Source organism: Pinus tabuliformis, chromosome 5_2 (genome assembly GCF_031772625.1).
Source record: "Pinus tabuliformis cultivar Carrire ecotype Pingquan chromosome 5_2, CPIR1, whole genome shotgun sequence".
Taxonomy (NCBI): domain Eukaryota; kingdom Viridiplantae; phylum Streptophyta; class Pinopsida; order Pinales; family Pinaceae; genus Pinus; species Pinus tabuliformis.
In genome coordinates this window covers 742,427,724-742,446,734 of record NC_142306.1, presented here as the reverse complement: position 1 = coordinate 742,446,734, position 19,011 = coordinate 742,427,724, and the positions used below count along the sequence as shown (strand labels likewise).

General features: G+C 39.5%; 1 protein-coding gene across 3 annotated transcripts in view; it reads right to left on the bottom strand.

The window, feature by feature from the left end:
* LOC149161370 (Mitochondrial substrate carrier family protein) overlaps positions 1-19,011 on the bottom strand; it is a 308,927-nt gene that overhangs the window by 91,786 nt on the left and 198,130 nt on the right. For all 3 annotated transcript variants that reach the window (XM_089436972.1, XM_089436973.1, XM_089436974.1), the window contains exon 5: positions 8,445-8,580. In XM_089436972.1, coding sequence (XP_089293098.1) covers positions 8,445-8,580 — 136 coding nt within the window. The remainder of the gene's footprint in view (positions 1-8,444; positions 8,581-19,011) is intronic.

Genomic DNA, 19,011 nt, shown 5'->3' with positions numbered 1-19,011 from the left:
TTTGGCAAGCTTTTCGAAATTGAAAAAATCTGGATTAAATCATAAAAAATCACAAGTCGATTGAAAAACTCTCAAGGGTTTGTCTAGGCCGGTGTTAAGTAAAAAAGTTAAGTGTTTTTTTTAATCATTTGGCACTGTTAGCTCACCAAGTGACCTGTTCGACCTGTAAAGAGAATAGACCAGAATCTAAGTGCCAAGAAGGAGGAGATTTACTCTATTTTTCTCCAATGTTCAATGATTTATCTCCAGCTGCGGATATTCTTATACATCTTATATATTAGTTTTCTTTTCATATTTATGCGGCAATGCATTTATCTGATGCTGTGGATACTTTAGATGCTAAAAAATTTGAGAAAAATGAATATTTTTCTACTTTTTAATTTTGCCGAGTTTTTGCCAATTTTTTTTATTTTCTCCCGCCTCTTACAACTTTTTCAATTTTTGGAACCTTGCTCATTTATTCCCGACTCCAACTTTTGCAACATTGGTGACACCTGAACATAGAGGTTAATAATGCGAAGCTTCCATTGCACTCCTTGGAAATACATAATTGAATCCAATTCCACCCACTTATCATCCTTATGGACACTAATTGTTAAGGCTATAGCCCTTGGAATCAACTTTGGGGATGAGACAGTCTCTCCAAAATAAGTATTCTTTGTTTGGACTTTGGTGCATGAAGGAGTGTTGACCTAGAACTTAAAGAGACAAGCAATCCAAGGTCCATCAAGATGTCCACTTCATTATGTAGATGAGAAAATGTTCGAGCACCTCTTCATAGAGTGTCAAATCATGAAACAGATTTGGAACCAAGCTTTTGCTAAAATGGGGAAATCAGTTTCTTCCCCTCAAGACTAATGAGAAACCTTTGGCTATGGCACAAATTCTATCCAAGTTCCCTTCCAAACAAGCCTCTCCTAAAAAGAGTTTGGTTGGCAATGCCCAAATTCCTCTCTGGGAAGAAAATGTAGATTTTGAAGTCTATGGGCCGCAGCTTACCATATAGTAGTTAAATTCAGAAAATTTGCATGATATTTTCCAGCTACATGTCCCAATTTATAATGCATATTTTGGGCGGCCTTTTCAATTATCGGATTGTCAATGATGCAATTAAAATGCTCAAATGGAAACAAACAATATCCTAGGCTCTTACACTGTTTAAAATGGAAAAACATCTACTTATCTTCAAAAGAACAACTATACTTCAAAAGAATATCAATCCCGAGAAGTTGAAGCCATTCCAAGAGAGGGAATTACAAACACAATACAAATAGGAGCCAAACAAGAAAAACAGAAATAAGATAAAACAAAGCAGCATATATTTATTTGAAGCATGGTGAGATTGAGCACAAAAGGACCAAATTCCAACTACCAGACCCTCAAATGCCTCAGCCTAACCAAAGTTGGAGAGCACGATGCCTTTCTATAAGACAATGACATCCATATTTTAATATTTTACTCAGCTAATCTTGATTAATACTAAAGGGGAGGTGACAATACCCCTGAAAACATTCGGACTAATCTAGCATGACTTAATTGTGAAAATTTTGTTGCAGTTATCGGTTATTAATCATCTATCTTTGTAGATTATTTGTCTTTTGTAAATTACTTACTGTTGATTTGGGGTAGCATCGGATGTGCTCTAGCCATGAAATTTGGTGGAGAGGTTGGAGCACATGAGATCTCCAATACCCAGAAAGGGTTTGAGCAGATTCTAAATAGATCAGGAGATATTAAAATAATCAATATTTTTAATGGAGTCCCTAAGTCTAAACTCGAGTCCCTAAGTCTAAACTTAGGGAAAATAAAATATTAATGTGTATTAATATGAATTTGTGTTAGAGTGGTCCAAAAGACATGGATCAAGCCAGATCTAATCTTAGCCATTGATTAGGACTTAATCTCAACCGTTGAGATGTCAACAGGAAAAGTATAAGGGGAGGCTTGAGGGTCACTTGGAGAAGACACCAGAGTGATCAGTCATTCTATTGTCTAGAGCGGGGTTTGCTAAGAGAAATAGAATCAATGATCGGGAGAGCTACTGAGGGGCATTGAGTATAGAGAGAGAGAGGCAGAGATAGTGCTGGGACAGCAGCAAAGTAGCCAGAGAGAGACGCGAGAGCAACCAGTGCTCATGCAAGGCTATGCAGAGGCAGCTAAGTACTTTGCAGAGCACCAGAGGGGCCAGCGTAGCTAACGCAGAGGCTCAGAGAGCTGACGCATGGCCTCTTGGGGCTGACGTAGGCCCAGCATTGGGCTAGGAGAGGTTGACGTAGTCCAAATTGGGCAGACGCTGGGGTTTCAAGGGCAAATTGGTGTTGGGTAGCTGTCGGAAGGATTATCTGGGGTTTCAGCCAGTAGATTTGTCTGAAACGGAGAGGTATTACTGCTAAGGAAATTCTCTATTGGGTAGGTTAGTTTCGGCACCCCAGATTGTACTCTAATATTGCTTAATAAGAAAACCCTCAGATAGCTACACCGGTTTTCTCGCATTGGGTTTTTTCGAGGACATTGGTCCAAAAATAATGGTGTCATGTGGTGTGTTTGTTCTTGTTTCTTTTAGTTGTTGATTGGTAATATGTTGATCATGCACTGGTGTTTATTTTCAGTATTTACTTTGTAAATAACTTGTTAAAGAAAAATAACAAGTAGGTAGGAATAAATTAGAAAAATTACATGAAGGGTTTCTAAACTATGTAAACTTAGAAACTTCAACTTGGTATCAGAGCGTGATTGCAGATCACAGGAGGACTAAAAGACATCAGCAGAGCAGAGCAACAGCAGCAGAAAACAGTTGTCCCGAGGTGACAGAAGTTGTTTCTAGCAGCGCAGAAGCCAAGAAGTGTGACGCAGAGCCAACCAGAGTCACGCAGAAGAAGCTGGGAGCTGCGCAAAGCCTAAGAGAGGCCAGCGTTACTGACACAAAGGGCCAGAGGGTTGACGCAGGGCATCCCAGGGCTGACACAGACCCATCTGGGGTGACGCAAAGCCAGCGTGAGGCAAAGAGGGGCTGACGCAGTTCACAGAGATGCAATTGCTGGAGTCTAGAAGGCTGCGGAAATATTGCAGAGTGGAGCTGGTGAGGTATTGTAGTCAGAACAGTACCTGACAGAGCAGGGCCAGAGGAGTTGTTACCGAGGGTTTCTAACCGAGGAACCTGGATCAGCAATGTAATTGCACAAGGTGATCAGAGTAGGGGGCATCTTGACAAGCGGCATAAGAATTTCCAGGAGGGAAATCAGGACTCAGAGGGAGTCCAGAAGGGAACTTCCAGACAGGAGGTAGAGACTCAGAGGAGTCAAACAAAAAACTTCTAGGAGGGAAGTAGAGGAGCGTCATGGCACTACGCGGGGTAAGAGACCAGGATAGATTGAACGAAGCATCAAACTTTGTAGTCTGGAAGGCCAGAATCTTATCAGTGCTTGACAGGAATCGTGTCAAGAACTTCGCCTTGAAGGTTATAGCTATCCCAGTCAACCCCAATGATAGCGACAAGTACAAAGAGGCAATGGCGAGGGCCAAGTGCATTATCATTGACGGGGTCAAGGATCATGTGGTACCACATATAGCTGAGAAGGAAACGACAGTTGAGATGTGGGAGGCTCTCAAGAACCTGTACCAGCATACTTCTGTGCAGAGAAGAATGTTGCTCGAGAACTGGATGAGGTCGTATCAGATGAATAAGGGTCAGTCGATTGACACCTTCCTCGGAGAACTGAATGAGCTCCGAGACCAGTTGACTACTATAGGAACGACACCGGATCAAGAGCTTATGGTGAGGACAACCCTAAATGTTGTCTCAGAAGATTGGGAAGTGTTTGTCCAGAGTATCCTGGGCAGAGGGACTCTCCCACCTTAGGACGAGATGTGGGCAGCTCTTCACTAGGAAGAGATTAGACGGCAGTCAAAGACAGGTAGCAGCAGCAAAGGGATCAAGGTCAAGCAGGAGGAGGAGGATGTGGCCCTAACATCTGAGGGAAAGCAAGAGAAGCGGAAGAAGAAAGATCTCTCCAAGATCAAGTGCTTCCACTGTGGGGAGATGGGTCATTATGCGACCCAATGCCCAATGAAGAAGAGTAAGGGAGAGTCTTCCGAGAGTAAGGCAGCGCCAACACAGGCAGAGAAGGAAGTTTTGACAGACGATGACTGTGCCATGAGTGCACACGCACCACTTGAGCGGAAGTGGGGAGACATCGAGCTGTAGTCAGGCAGACTACAGGCAATGAGGGGCAGGATCCTTGAGGTACCCAGCCTCTTGGATTAGACCTTGCTACGGGAGCCCTGACGAGGAGTAGCAGGATTGGCTGAGTGGGTAGAGATAGATGCGGATGGAGCAACAGAGAGAGCTACAGTGCAGGAGTCTCAAGACAGCACAAAGCTAGCAGGCTGCAACAGTGTGAGAGGCACAGGAGTGTTGCACCAGTGCAGGAAGGCACAAAGAGGTGTGCAACAATGCGAGATGCAAGGAGTTGTTGCAGTAGCACAGAGGTCAGAAAGGGAGCACTTGTCAGTGGTAGAGGGAGCTTCAGCATCAATGGGTGTCTCTAGCCCAACAGGGAGGTCAGTTGGGAGATCAGTTACTTACTTCTCAGTAACTGAGTTGTAGTGCAGCAGTGGGCAGCACGATGCATCTTGATGAGAGGAGGAGCAGTGTGGATGCAGTGCTGGGAGAAAGGACCAGTAGCAGCATGGATGCAAAGGGAGTTGTCGTACAGATGTAGCAGTGGCAGTAGCAGAACCATGGGAAGCGGTACAGGATGCAGCAGTGCAGAGGATGTTGGGCAGGAAGGCCTAGCATCAGCACCGGTACCGATGCCGAATGATCAGAGTAATACTCAGTAAGGAGTATTGCTAGAGCGCAATCCTCGCTAAAAGGGAGTGTTGATTTGGGTTAGCATCGGATGTGCTCTAGCCACGAAATTTGGTGGAGAGGTTAGGGCACATGAGATCTCTACTACCCAGAAAGGGTTTGGGCAGATTCTAAACAGATCAGGAGATATTAAAATAATTAATATTTTTAATGGAGTCCCTAAGTCTAAACTTATGGAAAATAAAATATTAATGTGTATTAATATGAATCTGTGTTAGAATGGTCCAAAAGACATGGATCAAGCAGATCTAATCTTAGTCGTTGATTAGGGACTTAATCTCGGTCGTTGAGATGTCAACAGGAAAAGTATAAGAGGAGGCTTGAGGGTCACTTGGAGAAGACACCAGAGTGATCAGTCATTCTATTCTCTAGAGCGGGGTTTGCTAAGAGAGATAGAATCAGTGATTGGGAGAGCAGCTGAGGGGCATTGAGTACAAAGAGACAGAGAGGCAGAGATAGTGTCGGGAGAGCAGCAGAGCAGCCAGAGAGAGAGACGCAGGAGCAACCAGTGCTCACGCAGGGCCACGCAGAGGCAGCTAAGTGTTGCGCAGAGCACCAGAGGAACCAGCGTAGCTGACGCAGAGGCTCAGAGCGCTGACACAGGGACTCCTCGGGCTGACACAGGCCAAGATAGGTTGACGCAGGGCCAGCGCTGGGCTAGGAGATGTTGACGCAATCCAGAATGGGCAGACACTGGGGTTTCAGGGGCAGATTGGTGCTAAGTAGCTGCCAGAAGGATTATCCGGGGTTTCAGCCAGTAGATTTGTCTGAAACGGAGAGGTATTACTGCTAAGGAAATTCTCTGTTGGGTAGCTCAGTTTCGACACCCAGATTGTACTCTGATATTGCTTAATAAGAAAACCCTCAGATAGTTGCACCAATTTTCCCACGTTGGGTTTTTCCGGGGACATTGGTCCAAAAATAATGGTGTCATGTGGTGTGTTTGTTGTTGTTTCTTTTAGTTGTTTATCTGTAATATGTTGAGCATGGACTAGTGTTTATTTTCAGTATTTACTTTGTAAATAACTTGTTAAAGAAAATTAACAACTAGGTAGGAATAAATCAGAAAAAGTGCATGAAGGGTTTCTAAACTAAGTAAACTTAGAAACTTCAACACTTACGACAAATAATGAATTAAACCATAACTGCAATTTCACAAATAAATAATCACAGGAATTGAGAAAAATATCTCACACATAAAATTTGACACCAATGTTTTCGGACAAACTGTCCCAGGAAAAACCCCGAAGGGAGAACCAGTTCTACAGATGAGGGTTTTTATTATTCTTCAACAAATCTGCAATTGGAATTTACATCAAATGTTTGTCATGTAATAGCTAAGTTACTGGAAACGTCCCTCTCAAACCCCAAAAACATCGTTTGGCATTTCGAAAACGGGTACAATACGGCACGGAAACGGCACAGAAATGTTTCAGTTTTTTGGAAACGCAGGATCCTAATTTTGAAGTATTTCCGTTTTTTTGGAAACGCGGGATCATGTTTTTGAAATGTTTCAAGAATTTTTAAGGGTTTTGGATCCATTTCCAGAGTTTCCTGACTTGGATATGACATTGAATGCCATGTCTCGTATGATTTTGTTTGATGAGGAGGCACCAATAATTGCATCTTCAAGTGGACATGGTAGCAATGCTTCCACTCATAGAGAGGATCCAAATGATGATGTGAATCTTAATTACATGGATGAAAACATATTTGATGATATGTCAATGTAACTTATGATGATGTTTTAAACTTTTGAACAATGGACATTGAATACCATAATATGTCATATGCTAGTAGACTACCAATCATAGTTCAATTTTGTAATTTGTACTATGTAGTGTGCATTTAGCATTATTCATTTTGGTGATGATGTTGATGATTGAAACTGGAAACAGAAACTTGATGATATGTTGAAGGTTATAATAATCTCTAATTATGATGATAATGTTTACGTTGAATTGGTGATGATGATTTGTTTATGTGGAATTCAAGATGATGATTATGTATTTTTAAATATAGAACCTAGATTCTAAAAGATGAATGGTAATATGAAACTTTTATTTTGTCATATATATATATATATGACAAAATAAAACTTTCATCTTACCATTCATCTTTTGCCATATCGTATCCGGATTTTTTGAAAATTTGTCGTATCCAGAAATAAAACTTTCATATTACCATTTATCTTTTGTCATATTGTATCTGGATTTTTTGAAAATTCGTCGTTTCTAGTTCAAACCCCGTTTCTGTATCCATTCCCGTATCCGTTTCAGTGCAACTTAGTGTAATAGCAAACTTCCAATAAATTAATTTCTTCAATACTGCAAGCTGACTCAAACCCCTGGAAGCAACTCGGCCTTTTGTTGTGACCCTGTATCGATCCAACTAGTGTGTTCCTGGCAAATAACAGGCCTCTCTGGAAACTCGCGCCCACTGGGAAAATAACTTTGCCTCCACTAGAAATTTGTTCTTCACTGGTAAACTTGACTTCTCCTATTCAAATCGATCCCACCGGGAAATTCGCACTTGCCCCAGGAACTCAGCCTCCCTGAAACAATTTGCATTAGCTGGATAAATTCAGCTTCTACAGATAAATCGATCTCCCTCTATCACTGAGAATCTGGAAATTGTTGTGAAGAATCCCTCTTTGGCAAATCTATCTCAAACACTATTGATCCCTACTGTTGGTGTCTCCCACACTATCATTGCAAAGTTGTTACTCGAATGTGTTCTCCAAAGGCCCCATCGATCTCCTCTTATAATCTCTTATTGATGAATCAACAACTACAATCTAACTCCAATCTATGGCTAAAATCATATCGACTTCTAAAAAATAACTTTAGAAGTCTCTAGAGCTAAATCGATTTATCGCAATTAACCATTTCCCTAAGTTAGACTTAGGAAAATAATTAAAATTGGCTAATTAATTTAATTAAGGCACTTTCACTTAGAAACTTTTTCTGGGTATTGAAGATAATTAATCCACCTATTTTCCTTAGTATCATAGACACCATCGGATGCTAGAACACCAATCCAAGCTACAAAAACTAACATTAATTTGCAAGATTAATGACCTTAATTATTTACAACTATGATATTGATATTAGAATCAATGAATTAGACTTTGACAACTAGAAAAGTTCAGTGCTAACATTAGGACAATGACATTAAAACTAGCATCATCGCACTAAATATTCAAGGGGACAAAAATTATTTCCCGCCATCAGAAACTACATAAATGCTTATAATGCTACAACGTATGCTTGGGTCTCCATAAATGGGATACTTGTCCCCAACACAAGGTCAATTAATAATCATCAATAAAGAGATTTGTTTTGATAAAATTCTGCTTACTACAGCAAATCGAACTTCTAACAAACAACAATAGACTGCTTCAAATTTAATGATTGGGAAAGGAATGAAAATTTACAAATATCTAACATCAGTTCCACTCCCAAACCACTTTGAACACCACTAAGACTTGGAACAAGAAAGAAATTGGACTGTAAATAAAAAAAGAAACATCTCACATTCACATAACCTTTAAGGCAATAAACAGAATCAATACCTTTGGTGTAACAATACATTGAGACCGGCTTTTGGCAGTGTCAAAAGAATGAGATGCAAGAGCAGCTACTGAACCCGAAAGTCCAGCTGTTATACTAAGCTCTAGTGGAGATAATGGACCAATTTCTTCAAGTGACCTGCATTGATGAAAAATCGTCAATTCATTAAATAGAAGAAGTTTCACTCGCAATTGGAAGGAACATTGACCCTAGATACAATAGAATATATTCAAATGATTAAAGGTTTCTATAAAGATCTTAGCTGCATCACAATTGTTATATTACCAACAAACTACCAAAAACAGAAAAATAATATATTTAAATAAGTAGATGCAATCAACTTGTTATCCCTTAAGACTGTTGGGCTCATTTTGCATTTCCGCGGGCTTCCCTCTCCCCCCAGCATAGTTGATGACGTTTGGATTTTAGTAGTGTGTGAAGCATCTTGTTCTAGCCTGAACACAGTTCATCATCAATTGCGAGGACTAAGATGTGGAGAGTATTTATGGCTTGATGGAGGGTTTTGTTGGGAACATAATTCATCATAAGGTTCTATTTGGGCACACTTGACACATTTGAGGGATGGTTACATGGCTTATGTCATCATTATTGCATCATTGTTGAAGAGCCTTGTTCCTAGGTTGAACCCAATAGCCCAAGACCAGATGGATGGAGGATATAAGCAAAGCAAACACTTAAAGATGAATGCCGCACCTCGAGGTGTCAAAGACATGACTTACTGCGTGTTGACCACTACTGGTCAACTTCCCATGCAGTACACCCTCTTTTCTTGACAGAAAGGGGTAGCACCTGAACGACGTGTCCTTGCCAGCCTACAGTCATCAGCAGCTTGAGGATTTCAATTGTAAACCCAGTCTGCATATATGAATTGTAAATAATCTAAGCAGACATGAGTCAATGTATGTAATTTGCCTAGGTGGACCTAACTTTCTGTTGATGATCTACGTCCCGGAAGGTTTTTTGTCTCACCGATCCACGGATCGGCAGAGTTTTCCTTCAAACCTGACCCCAAAGCCGGGATGGATTCCGTCATCAGAAAGTTTGGGAGAGTCTTATATGTTAGTCTGCTAGATTATAGTTGTGTCGCAGAACTGGGTGTTCTATGAGGGTCTGTGTTAAGTGGGTTCATCCTTTTGAGATGTAAATTGTAAAAAAATCATGATGTAATGTGTCCTGAGGGTTGAGAAATGTTTTAAATCCCCTCGTGAGTCCTAAGTCCTAGGTCCTAGGTGATGTTTCCAATGGCTTAGTTCGATGATCCATTTAAAAAATGAAATAAAATAATAAAAGATTAAAAATTTAAAAATTTAAAAAATGAAATAAATAAAAAATAATAAAAATTCAAAAAATAATAATAAAAAATAATTTAAAAATTTTAAAAATAATAATAAAAAATTAATTGAATAAATCGACGGATGAGATCAAGAGATGTCTTGATCCTCATCAACGGTCGAGATCATTTTTACATGGATCAATCGAACTAGCCGTTGGAGCATTTCCTTTAAATAGGGTGCTAGGAGTCATTTTCAGATCATTCGATCTGTGAGTCAGTACTGAAAAAGCTCTCGTGTAATCTGATTTTCTGGTTAATAAAAGAAGACTTTGGGGTCCAAATTGTGCTGGTGTTACTCTCTGGAATTGCTGTGAGATCTTAAAATTTTCTGCATTATTTCAGTTTTCAGCCATTAATCATAGCTTGTTTTTTGAGTAGTGTGAGCACAGGTATCTTGTTCACCTGCTAGGGTTTGAAGGCTGCTAGGGTTTCTGAAATAATGGCAGGTATCTCCATTATTTACTGAGATCTAGCAGTTTTCCTTCTCTCTGTGCTGATGGTTGCTTGAGATGTGCAGGAAAACCTGTTGATAGAGAATATTGGTGGGCGTTTGGGGAAGTTCTAGGCTGAACCAGCCGACTCCCACAGGCTTTTCTGTGCAGAGCCTAGCTGATTTTGGCCCTGGGTTTATCATTTAAAATTTCTTTTCTGGTTTACATGAGAGATTTCTGAAGTATTATCTGATATTCTAAATATTTCCTGTTATTATTTGTTAAATCAGGCTGTCAAGGGGCCATATCTCTAATTCTTTTCTGGATCTAGGGTTTTACTGCAAATTTTTTGGGATTTTAGGATTTATTTTTAAGGGTTTCATTTATTTTTTATTTTTTTATTTTTCTTTAGGTTTCTGGTTGTTTGATTCATCATTTTCAGGCCGCAGGTGCTACAGATCAGAGATCAAGCAAATATGATTTAACACTTGCGAACTATTGTGTATACCCTCAATCAATAAACGCAGTGGTAGAGGAAAAGCGGGATTTGAATTGCGTGTGTGCATTTTTCCTTCCTAAAACTGGAAAACGCATGTGCTGTCGGGTTACATTTTCACGTGGGTCCTTCAAAAAACATTTAAAAGGCGCACGGTATCCATCATCAGGCGTGGTAACCCTGCAATCAAATTCGAAATTTTTTTTGGGCCGCTGACAGGTAACATCTGAGATCCAGTTGCAGTGATCAGGAAGCGTGAGCTATCGGCCAGGTCGGGAATTCCATTTTTAACGCAGTCATTATCAAGAAAATCGAACTTTCCTTGCAGAGAAATCGAACCAATTTCAGACCATCACGCAGGTACATGTATTATTGGTAAATCGTGCTCGAATCTTGCTGTTGACGTCGTGTGTTCCAGCGAAATCCCTTTCCACGCACTGATTTTCCACCGTCGTGTTGCTCTCCATCATTCGCAGGTTTGGTCATCTCGGTTATTGATTGGGGTTTGCGTGGTTGCATTGAGCCTAGCGTAGGTTTAGATTTACGTTGGTTGTGATACATAATAAAAATACGACTTGCTGTTTCATTCTTTAACGTAGATTCACATTTTAGATTTAGGATTTGTTAGATTTTAGTTATTTAGATTTTTGGTATAATGTTATAGTTTAGTTTCTAGATTTTTTTTTTTTAACTTTTCCCCTTTAAAAAAATAAAAAAAAAAAAAGATTTTTGGGTTGATTTTTTATTTATAGCTTAGTTTTAGCATAGATTTTAAGTTAGATTTTTTAAAGTTTCATTCTTTATAATATAAAAAATAAAAAAGGGATTTTTGGGTTTAGTTTAAATTTTTTTATTTTTTAATAGATTTTAGATTTAGGTTTTAGGAAAGTTAAATTTTTTAATTTAGGAATTAACTTTTTTTTGTTTAAAAAAAAAAAAAAAAAATATTTTGAATTTTTTTTTTTTTTGAAATTTTTGTGGGAAAATCAATTTTGCCAATTTCAGTGGTTTCTCACATTATATCTTTCATGCTGAATTTTCAAGTCGAGATGCGAAGTTAACATATGATTACTGTTCATGGTTCATGTTTCTATATCATTTAACCAGTAATCGTTTTTATAATCATCCCTTAAGGCACTGGTCTGCTGAATTAATCAAATCCATCGAGTGCTTTTTCATATCGTGTCTCGTGTCTCCCAACCAACTGGTCGACAGTTGGTCTCATCATCTCACAGGGACTACCCCCCTTAGCCGCGGGAGACAGGCTTAAACGGAGGGATCGGGGATCAGAGTGACAGCCCCCGGTCTGAGCGTTGTCGTGTCAATCCGCGCGACAACATTTTTTGGCGCCGTTGCCGGGGATAGAGTTTTTCTGTCCTTGGTTCTTACACTTCAAGCTTTTCTGTGTCTAGCTTCTTGTTCAAGTGGCGACTCCACTTCCTATATTATCTGCAAGAGTGTACACTAGAAGACATCCAAGCAGTCTGTGCAAACCCACTCCTGATCCTGAAAAGGTTTACAGGGTGCGATCACACAAACTTGCTTCTCGTACACTCCTTGCAAATCTTGGACAAGAAGCCCTTCCCGATATCCATTTGCTCTTTAAGGGTCAAGTTAGGCGCAGCACCATGAGTCTGTATGCTCCTTGCGATTTTTCTAACATTCCTGGATCTCCCAATGCTATTCCATCTGTTGGGTTAGACAAATTGCCTAATTTTCATGGAGATAATGCCATTACTGTTAATTCCCACTTGCGAGATTTCAATATATGGATGGCTAAGTATGCTAGATCTCCTGATTTTGATCATGAAGATGTCAGGATGTCTCTTTTTGTTTTGACTCTAGCAGGTGATGCTTATGATTGGTTTACAGAAAAACCTCCAAATACATTTAACTCTTTACAATCAATCATAAATTCATTTAGAGAAAAATATGGAGATAAGAGAGAGGGAAGACATCTTGTAAGAGCTCTTACTCTGATAAAAAAGAGAGAGGATGAAACTGTTGAAGAATTTAATAGAAGGTTTAATGGTATTATTAGAGAATTACCTCAAGACTATAAACCTACAGATAAAACTCTCCTAGATTTTTACATTGATGCCTTCAGTCCTGAACCATCTTATGAGTTAAGGCGTGCTAAACTCACTGATTATCGAGATTGCCAAGCCTTAGCTATAGAGCTTGAAAAGGACAAGGCAGCTTCTGGGAAATCTGAAATCCCAGGTTTTGATAGGGCTGCTACGAAACTAAAGGAACCTAAGGGAAAAGCAGTCCAGGAGCCAGAAAGTGAGCTTGTTCTTAAATTGCTTCAAAAAATTGAAACTATGGAAATCAATCATAATAAGGAGATAAACACTTTGCAGAATAGATTGATTCAGATGGAAAGAACGCAATCGCAAAATTTTCAGCCTCGAAATAATAATAACAGAAATAATAATTGGCAAAGAAGGGGTCAATCTAGTGAGCAGAGACCCCCTAACCCGCTTACTAATCTGGTAGATGATGCCCCTCCTTACTGTCGTGCTTGCGATGCTTTTCACGAAGAGTCCTCTTGTCCCACTATCAGAAGACTCTTGGATAATGGAATGCTTGGGACAGGTGAGCAAATAAACGTAGTAGGGAGCAAGTTTCCTGTGCCCATGAATGACTGGATAGAGGTTAAGGAAAGGAGCTATGATGTTGTGAACCCTCAATCTGCTTTTAGTATAAATAACCTTGAAAACGAAGATGACATTTTGGCCAGGCTATATGGTGAGAAACCCTCTCCTGAGAAAATTTTAGAAATTGCTAGAGATAGGGGTTTGACATACCAGAGAAGGGATAAAGATCAGAGCGGAAATCAAATTCCTCCTCGAACTTTAAACCCTGGTATAAACTCTGGAATAGATGTTGATTTGGGTAGTTGGTTTAATAATGCTAAAATTTGGGTTCCCGTATCTGAGATCGCTAAGATCCCTTCCCAAAGAGACAAGTTACTAAAAGCAATTCAGGGTCCTCAAGTCAACACTTCTCAGCAGAAGATTCGCGAGGTTGACTATCATGATGCTCCTATTTATTTGCAAAGCGTAGATGCTGAGAACAAAGATCATCAACCCTTCTTTATCACCTTATTAGTCAACGGGTATAAATTGAATAACTGCATGTTGGATTCAGGCGCATCTGCTTGTGTTATGACTAAAAGGGTCATGGAACAGCTTAACTTAAGAGTTTCTAGACCCTACTATAATATATGTGCTATGGATTCCAAGAAAATCGAAGTACATGGTTTAATCAAGGATTTACAAGTTCACCTTTCAGTTTACCCGGACATCATGGTTGTTATGGATATCGTTGTCGTTGATGTTCCTGATGCTTGGGGTATGTTGTTATCTAGAAAGTGGGCCTCTGATCTAGGAGGAAGCATTCAGATGAATTGGTCATATGCTATGATTCCTTCTCCTAGCGGTGATGGTTTTGTTAGGCTAAATAGAGAGCCCGAAAGGAAATTTCATGTTGAAAATCCTAAGAAGCCTCATAACGAAATAATTAGGGAGCAATCTGACATCGGGAACTATTCTATCATGTCTAATTTCATAATTCCTCCCGATGATAAGGTAAAAAATCTTAAAGATGAAGTCTGGTATATGTACTTCGATGGTGCGTTCTCTAGTCATGGTAAGGGTGCGGGAGTAGTGCTTAAATCTCCCCTTGCTCACTTATTAAAGTTTGCCTATCGTTTAGAATTTGAAGCAACCAACAATGTCGCTGAGTACGAAGCTATATTGTTGGGTCTTGAATTGGCCAAAGCTTTGAGGATTAAATTGCTTAGCATCAAGGGGGATTCCGATCTGGTTATCATGCAACTTAAAAACAAATTCACATGTAGAAATCAGAGATTAAGAAACTATCGAAATGCTGTGTGGGATACTATGGAGCACTTCGATGCCCTTAACCTTGAAGCAATCCCTCGCGAACAAAATAGTTTGGCGGATGAGCTTGCCGTAGCTGCTACCACTTTCCAGTTGTCTGACGAGTTAATTAACGATAAAATTAAAATGGAAGTAATATTCAGACCATCTGTTCCAGACAACTCAGAGCATTGGCAAGTTTTTAATGATGAAAAACAAGTCGTTCGTTTTCTCAATAGTTTAGATGAGTTTGAGGATTTTCGCATAATTTCTCAGGAGGATGGATCTTTGAATCATGAACATATCATAAATCCTACTCCTAGAAATGTGGTTGCCTTGGAGCAACATTTTGATCGGCATGATGCCACGAAGCTTAGAGAAGAAAACAAGATGGACCCAGGCGAGTACCTCGAAATCAACATTGGTACTTCTGAAAATCCGAAAATAGTTAAAATTGGTAAAGGTACTAGTTTGGAGGAAAGGAAAAAGTTGACTGATTTACTTCATGAATATAGAGATGTTTTAGCTTTTTCCTATGATGAATTAAAAGGCTATAGGGAAGATGTTATGGAGCATACTATTCCTTTAAAGGACGAGAATGCTAAACCCTTTCGGCAGAAACTTAGGCAAATTAATCCGAAATTAGCCCCCTTGGTCCAGAAAGAGCTTGCTAAGATGCTTTCAGCAGGGATCATCGCTCAAACTAGGCATTCGACATGGTGTTCGAATTTGGTGATTGTTAGGAAAAAGAACGGTTCGATAAGACTTTGTGTCGATTTTAGAAACCTTAATCTGGCATGCAAAAAGGATAATTACCCTTTACCAAACATGGAAACTTTGTTGCAAAGAGTAACTGGGTCTGGAATGATGTCATTGCTAGATGGCTTTTCTGGGTACAATCAAGTTTGGGTTAAAAAGGAAGATCGACACAAGACCACATTCACAACACCATGGGGCACTTTTGAATACATTAGAATGCCATTTGGGTTGACAAACGCTGGGGCTACTTTCCAGAGGGCCATGGATTATGCCTTCAAAGGGTTAATCGGGAAAATCATCGAAATTTACCAAGACGATCTTACTGTTTTCTCTAAAGATGGTAACAGCCATATAGATCATCTTAGGAAGGTTTTTGATAGATGCAGAGAATATGGAATTTCTTTGAATCCGGCTAAATCTGTCTTTGGGGTAACTGAAGGGAAACTTCTGGGTCATATCATTTCTAAGGAAGGAGTCAAGGTCGATCCTGAACGAGTTGAAGCAATTCAAAAGATTCCTCTCCCGCATAACCTCAAGTCCCTTCAGTCTTTCCTTGGAAAGATAAATTTTATTAGAAGATTTATCCCGAATTATGCGGAAATAGCTAAGCCCATTCAAAGTCTTCTGAAGAAAGATGTGAAATTTGTCTGGCAGGAAGAAGGCAAAAGGGCTTTCCAAGAAATCAAGTCTGCTATCGCGAAAGCTCCTGTCCTTGTTAGTCCTGATTACTCCAAAGATTTCATGATTTTTTCTTTCGCTTCTGAGGATACAATTGCCGTTGTCTTGCTTCAAAAGAATAAAGATGGTCACGAGCAGCCTATTGCTTTCATGAGTAGAGCGCTTCAAAACTCCGAATTGAAGTACAATACCATGGAAAAGCAGGCTTATGCCTTGGTCAAGTCTCTTAAGCATTTTAAAACTTATGTGGGTTATTCTAAGATCATTGCTTTCGTCCCACATTCTGCTGTTAAAGACATATTGACTCAAACTGATTGCTTAGGGACTCGTGCTAGGTGGGTTACTAAGATACAGGAGTATGATTTAGAAATTAGACCCACCAAGCTGATCAAAGGCCAAGGTTTAGCTCAAATGTTAACTGAAAGTAATGAAAAAACTCTTGGTTTGTTCTGCCTTGACGATCTAGCTTCGCCTGAGTTGAGAAGATTAGCTGAGCATGAGTGGTATAAGGACATAGTTTACTATTTGACAAATCTTGCATGTCCTAACCATTTAGTTGCTCATAAAAGAAGGGCTCTTAGACTAAAAGCCACTAAGTACTGCCTTATGAAAGATGGCCTTGGATGGAGAAATCCTGAGGGCATAGTGCTTAGGTGTGTTGGCGATGTTGAGTCCAAAAGATTAATCTCCGAATTTCATTCAGGATTTTGTGGTGGTCATTATGCCGCTAGAACTACCGCCCACAAAATCCTAAGAGCTGGCTATTACTGGCCTTCGATTTTTTCTGATGTGCACAAGTATGTTAGAATGTGTCAAGCTTGTCAACTGTTCACTGGGAAGCAGAAGCTTGCTGCCCTTCCTCTACAACCTGTTATTGTGGAGGCACCTTTTCAGCATTGGGGTCTGGACTTCATAGGGAAGTTCCATGAAAATTCTAGCAATGGCTACTCTTGGATTTTGACCGCTACCGATTATTTCACTAAATGGGTCGAAGCCATTCCTGCTAAGAATGCCACTGAAAAGGTGATTATGGATTTCATTGAGAATAACATCATTACTAGATTTGGTGTCCCCGCTAAGATCACTACAGACAATGCCAAGGCTTTTAGTTCTTCAGAGTTTACATCTTTTTGCTTCAAATATGGCATTGTCTTATCTCATTCGTCGAATTACTATCCTCAGGGTAATGGTTTAGCTGAATCAAGTAATAAAAATCTCATAACCATTATCAAGAAGATAGTAGGAGATAACAAGAAGTCTTGGGACAGCAAAATCAAGTATGCTTTGTGGGCAGACAGAATTACTAAGAAGAAGTCTACTGGTAAATCTCCCTTTGAATTAGTTTATGGCTTGGATGTTACCTTACCTGTGCACCTAAAATTGCCAGCATATCAGCTTCTCCAAAAATTTTCCACCAATAAAGATGTTGTTCAGAATAGGATAGATCAGATTGTGGAATTAGATGAGGCTCGTCGGACAGCTTTTGAGGCTATATGTAAAAATCAATCTAATATTAAGAAAAGCTTTGATAAATGTTCTCGATCTAGATCTTTGCAGGTTGGAGATATGGTTTTACTCTGGGATCGCAAAAATGAAAAGCCGGGAAAACATAAGAAGTTTGATAGTTTGTGGCTGGGACCATACATCATCAGAGATATAGCTGGGCCAAACTCATTCTACTTGAGCAAATTGGATGGCGAACCACTTGATCTACCAGTGAACGGCCAAATGCTCAAGCTGTTCTTCAGAGATGATATCTGATGCCATGGGGCATCTTCTGTATTGTATTTCTATCCCTACTCCTTGTCTTTTCAGCATGTCATTTCTGTTTTTAGGATTAGATTTACTTTTCATGTTATTAGTTAGTTAATAAATGAAGAGCTTTTATCTTTCCTGTGCTTAATGTATATGATGATTTTGGACGGACGCTACTTATATTTTGTTGTGTGTTGCATGGATGCAGATTCTGGATTCTCACATTCCTACAGAGCAGCAACGTGTCCCCAAGTAGAGCCAGATGTTGACCACTACTGGTCAACTTCCCATGCAGTACACCCTCTTTTCTTGACAGAAAGGGGTAGCACCTGAACGACGTGTCCTTGCCAGCCTACAGTCATCAGCAGCTTGAGGATTTCAATTGTAAACCCAGTCTGCATATATGAATTGTAAATAATCTAAGCAGACATGAGTCAATGTATGTAATTTGCCTAGGTGGACCTAACTTTCTGTTGATGATCTACGTCCCGGAAGGTTTTTTGTCTCACCGATCCACGGATCGGCAGAGTTTTCCTTCAAACCTGACCCCAAAGCCGGGATGGATTCCGTCATCAGAAAGTTTGGGAGAGTCTTATATGTTAGTCTGCTAGATTATAGTTGTGTCGCAGAACTGGGTGTTCTATGAGGGTCTGTGTTAAGTGGGTTCATCCTTTTGAGATGTAAATTGTAAAAAAATCATGATGTAATGTGTCCTGAGGGTTGAGAAATGTTTTAAATCCCCTCGTGAGTCCTAAGTCCTAGGTCCTAGGTGATGTTTCCAATGGCTTAGTTCGATGATCCATTTAAAAAATGAAATAAAATAATAAAAGATTAAAAATTTAAAAATTTAAAAAATGAAATAAATAAAAAATAATAAAAATTCAAAAAATAATAATAAAAAATAATTTTAAAATTTTAAAAATAATAATAATAAATTAATTGAATAAATCGACGGATGAGATCAAGAGATGTCTTGATTCTCATCAACGGTCGAGATCATTTTTACATGGATCAATCGAACTAGCCGTTGGAGCATTTCCTTTAAATAGGGTGCTAGGAGTCATTTTCAGATCATTCGATCTGTGAGTCAGTACTGAAAAAGCTCTCGTGTAATCTGATTTTATGGTTAATAAAAGAAGACTTTGGGGTCCAAATTGTGCTGGTGTTACTCTCTGGAATTGCTGTGAGATCTTAAAATTTTCTGCATTA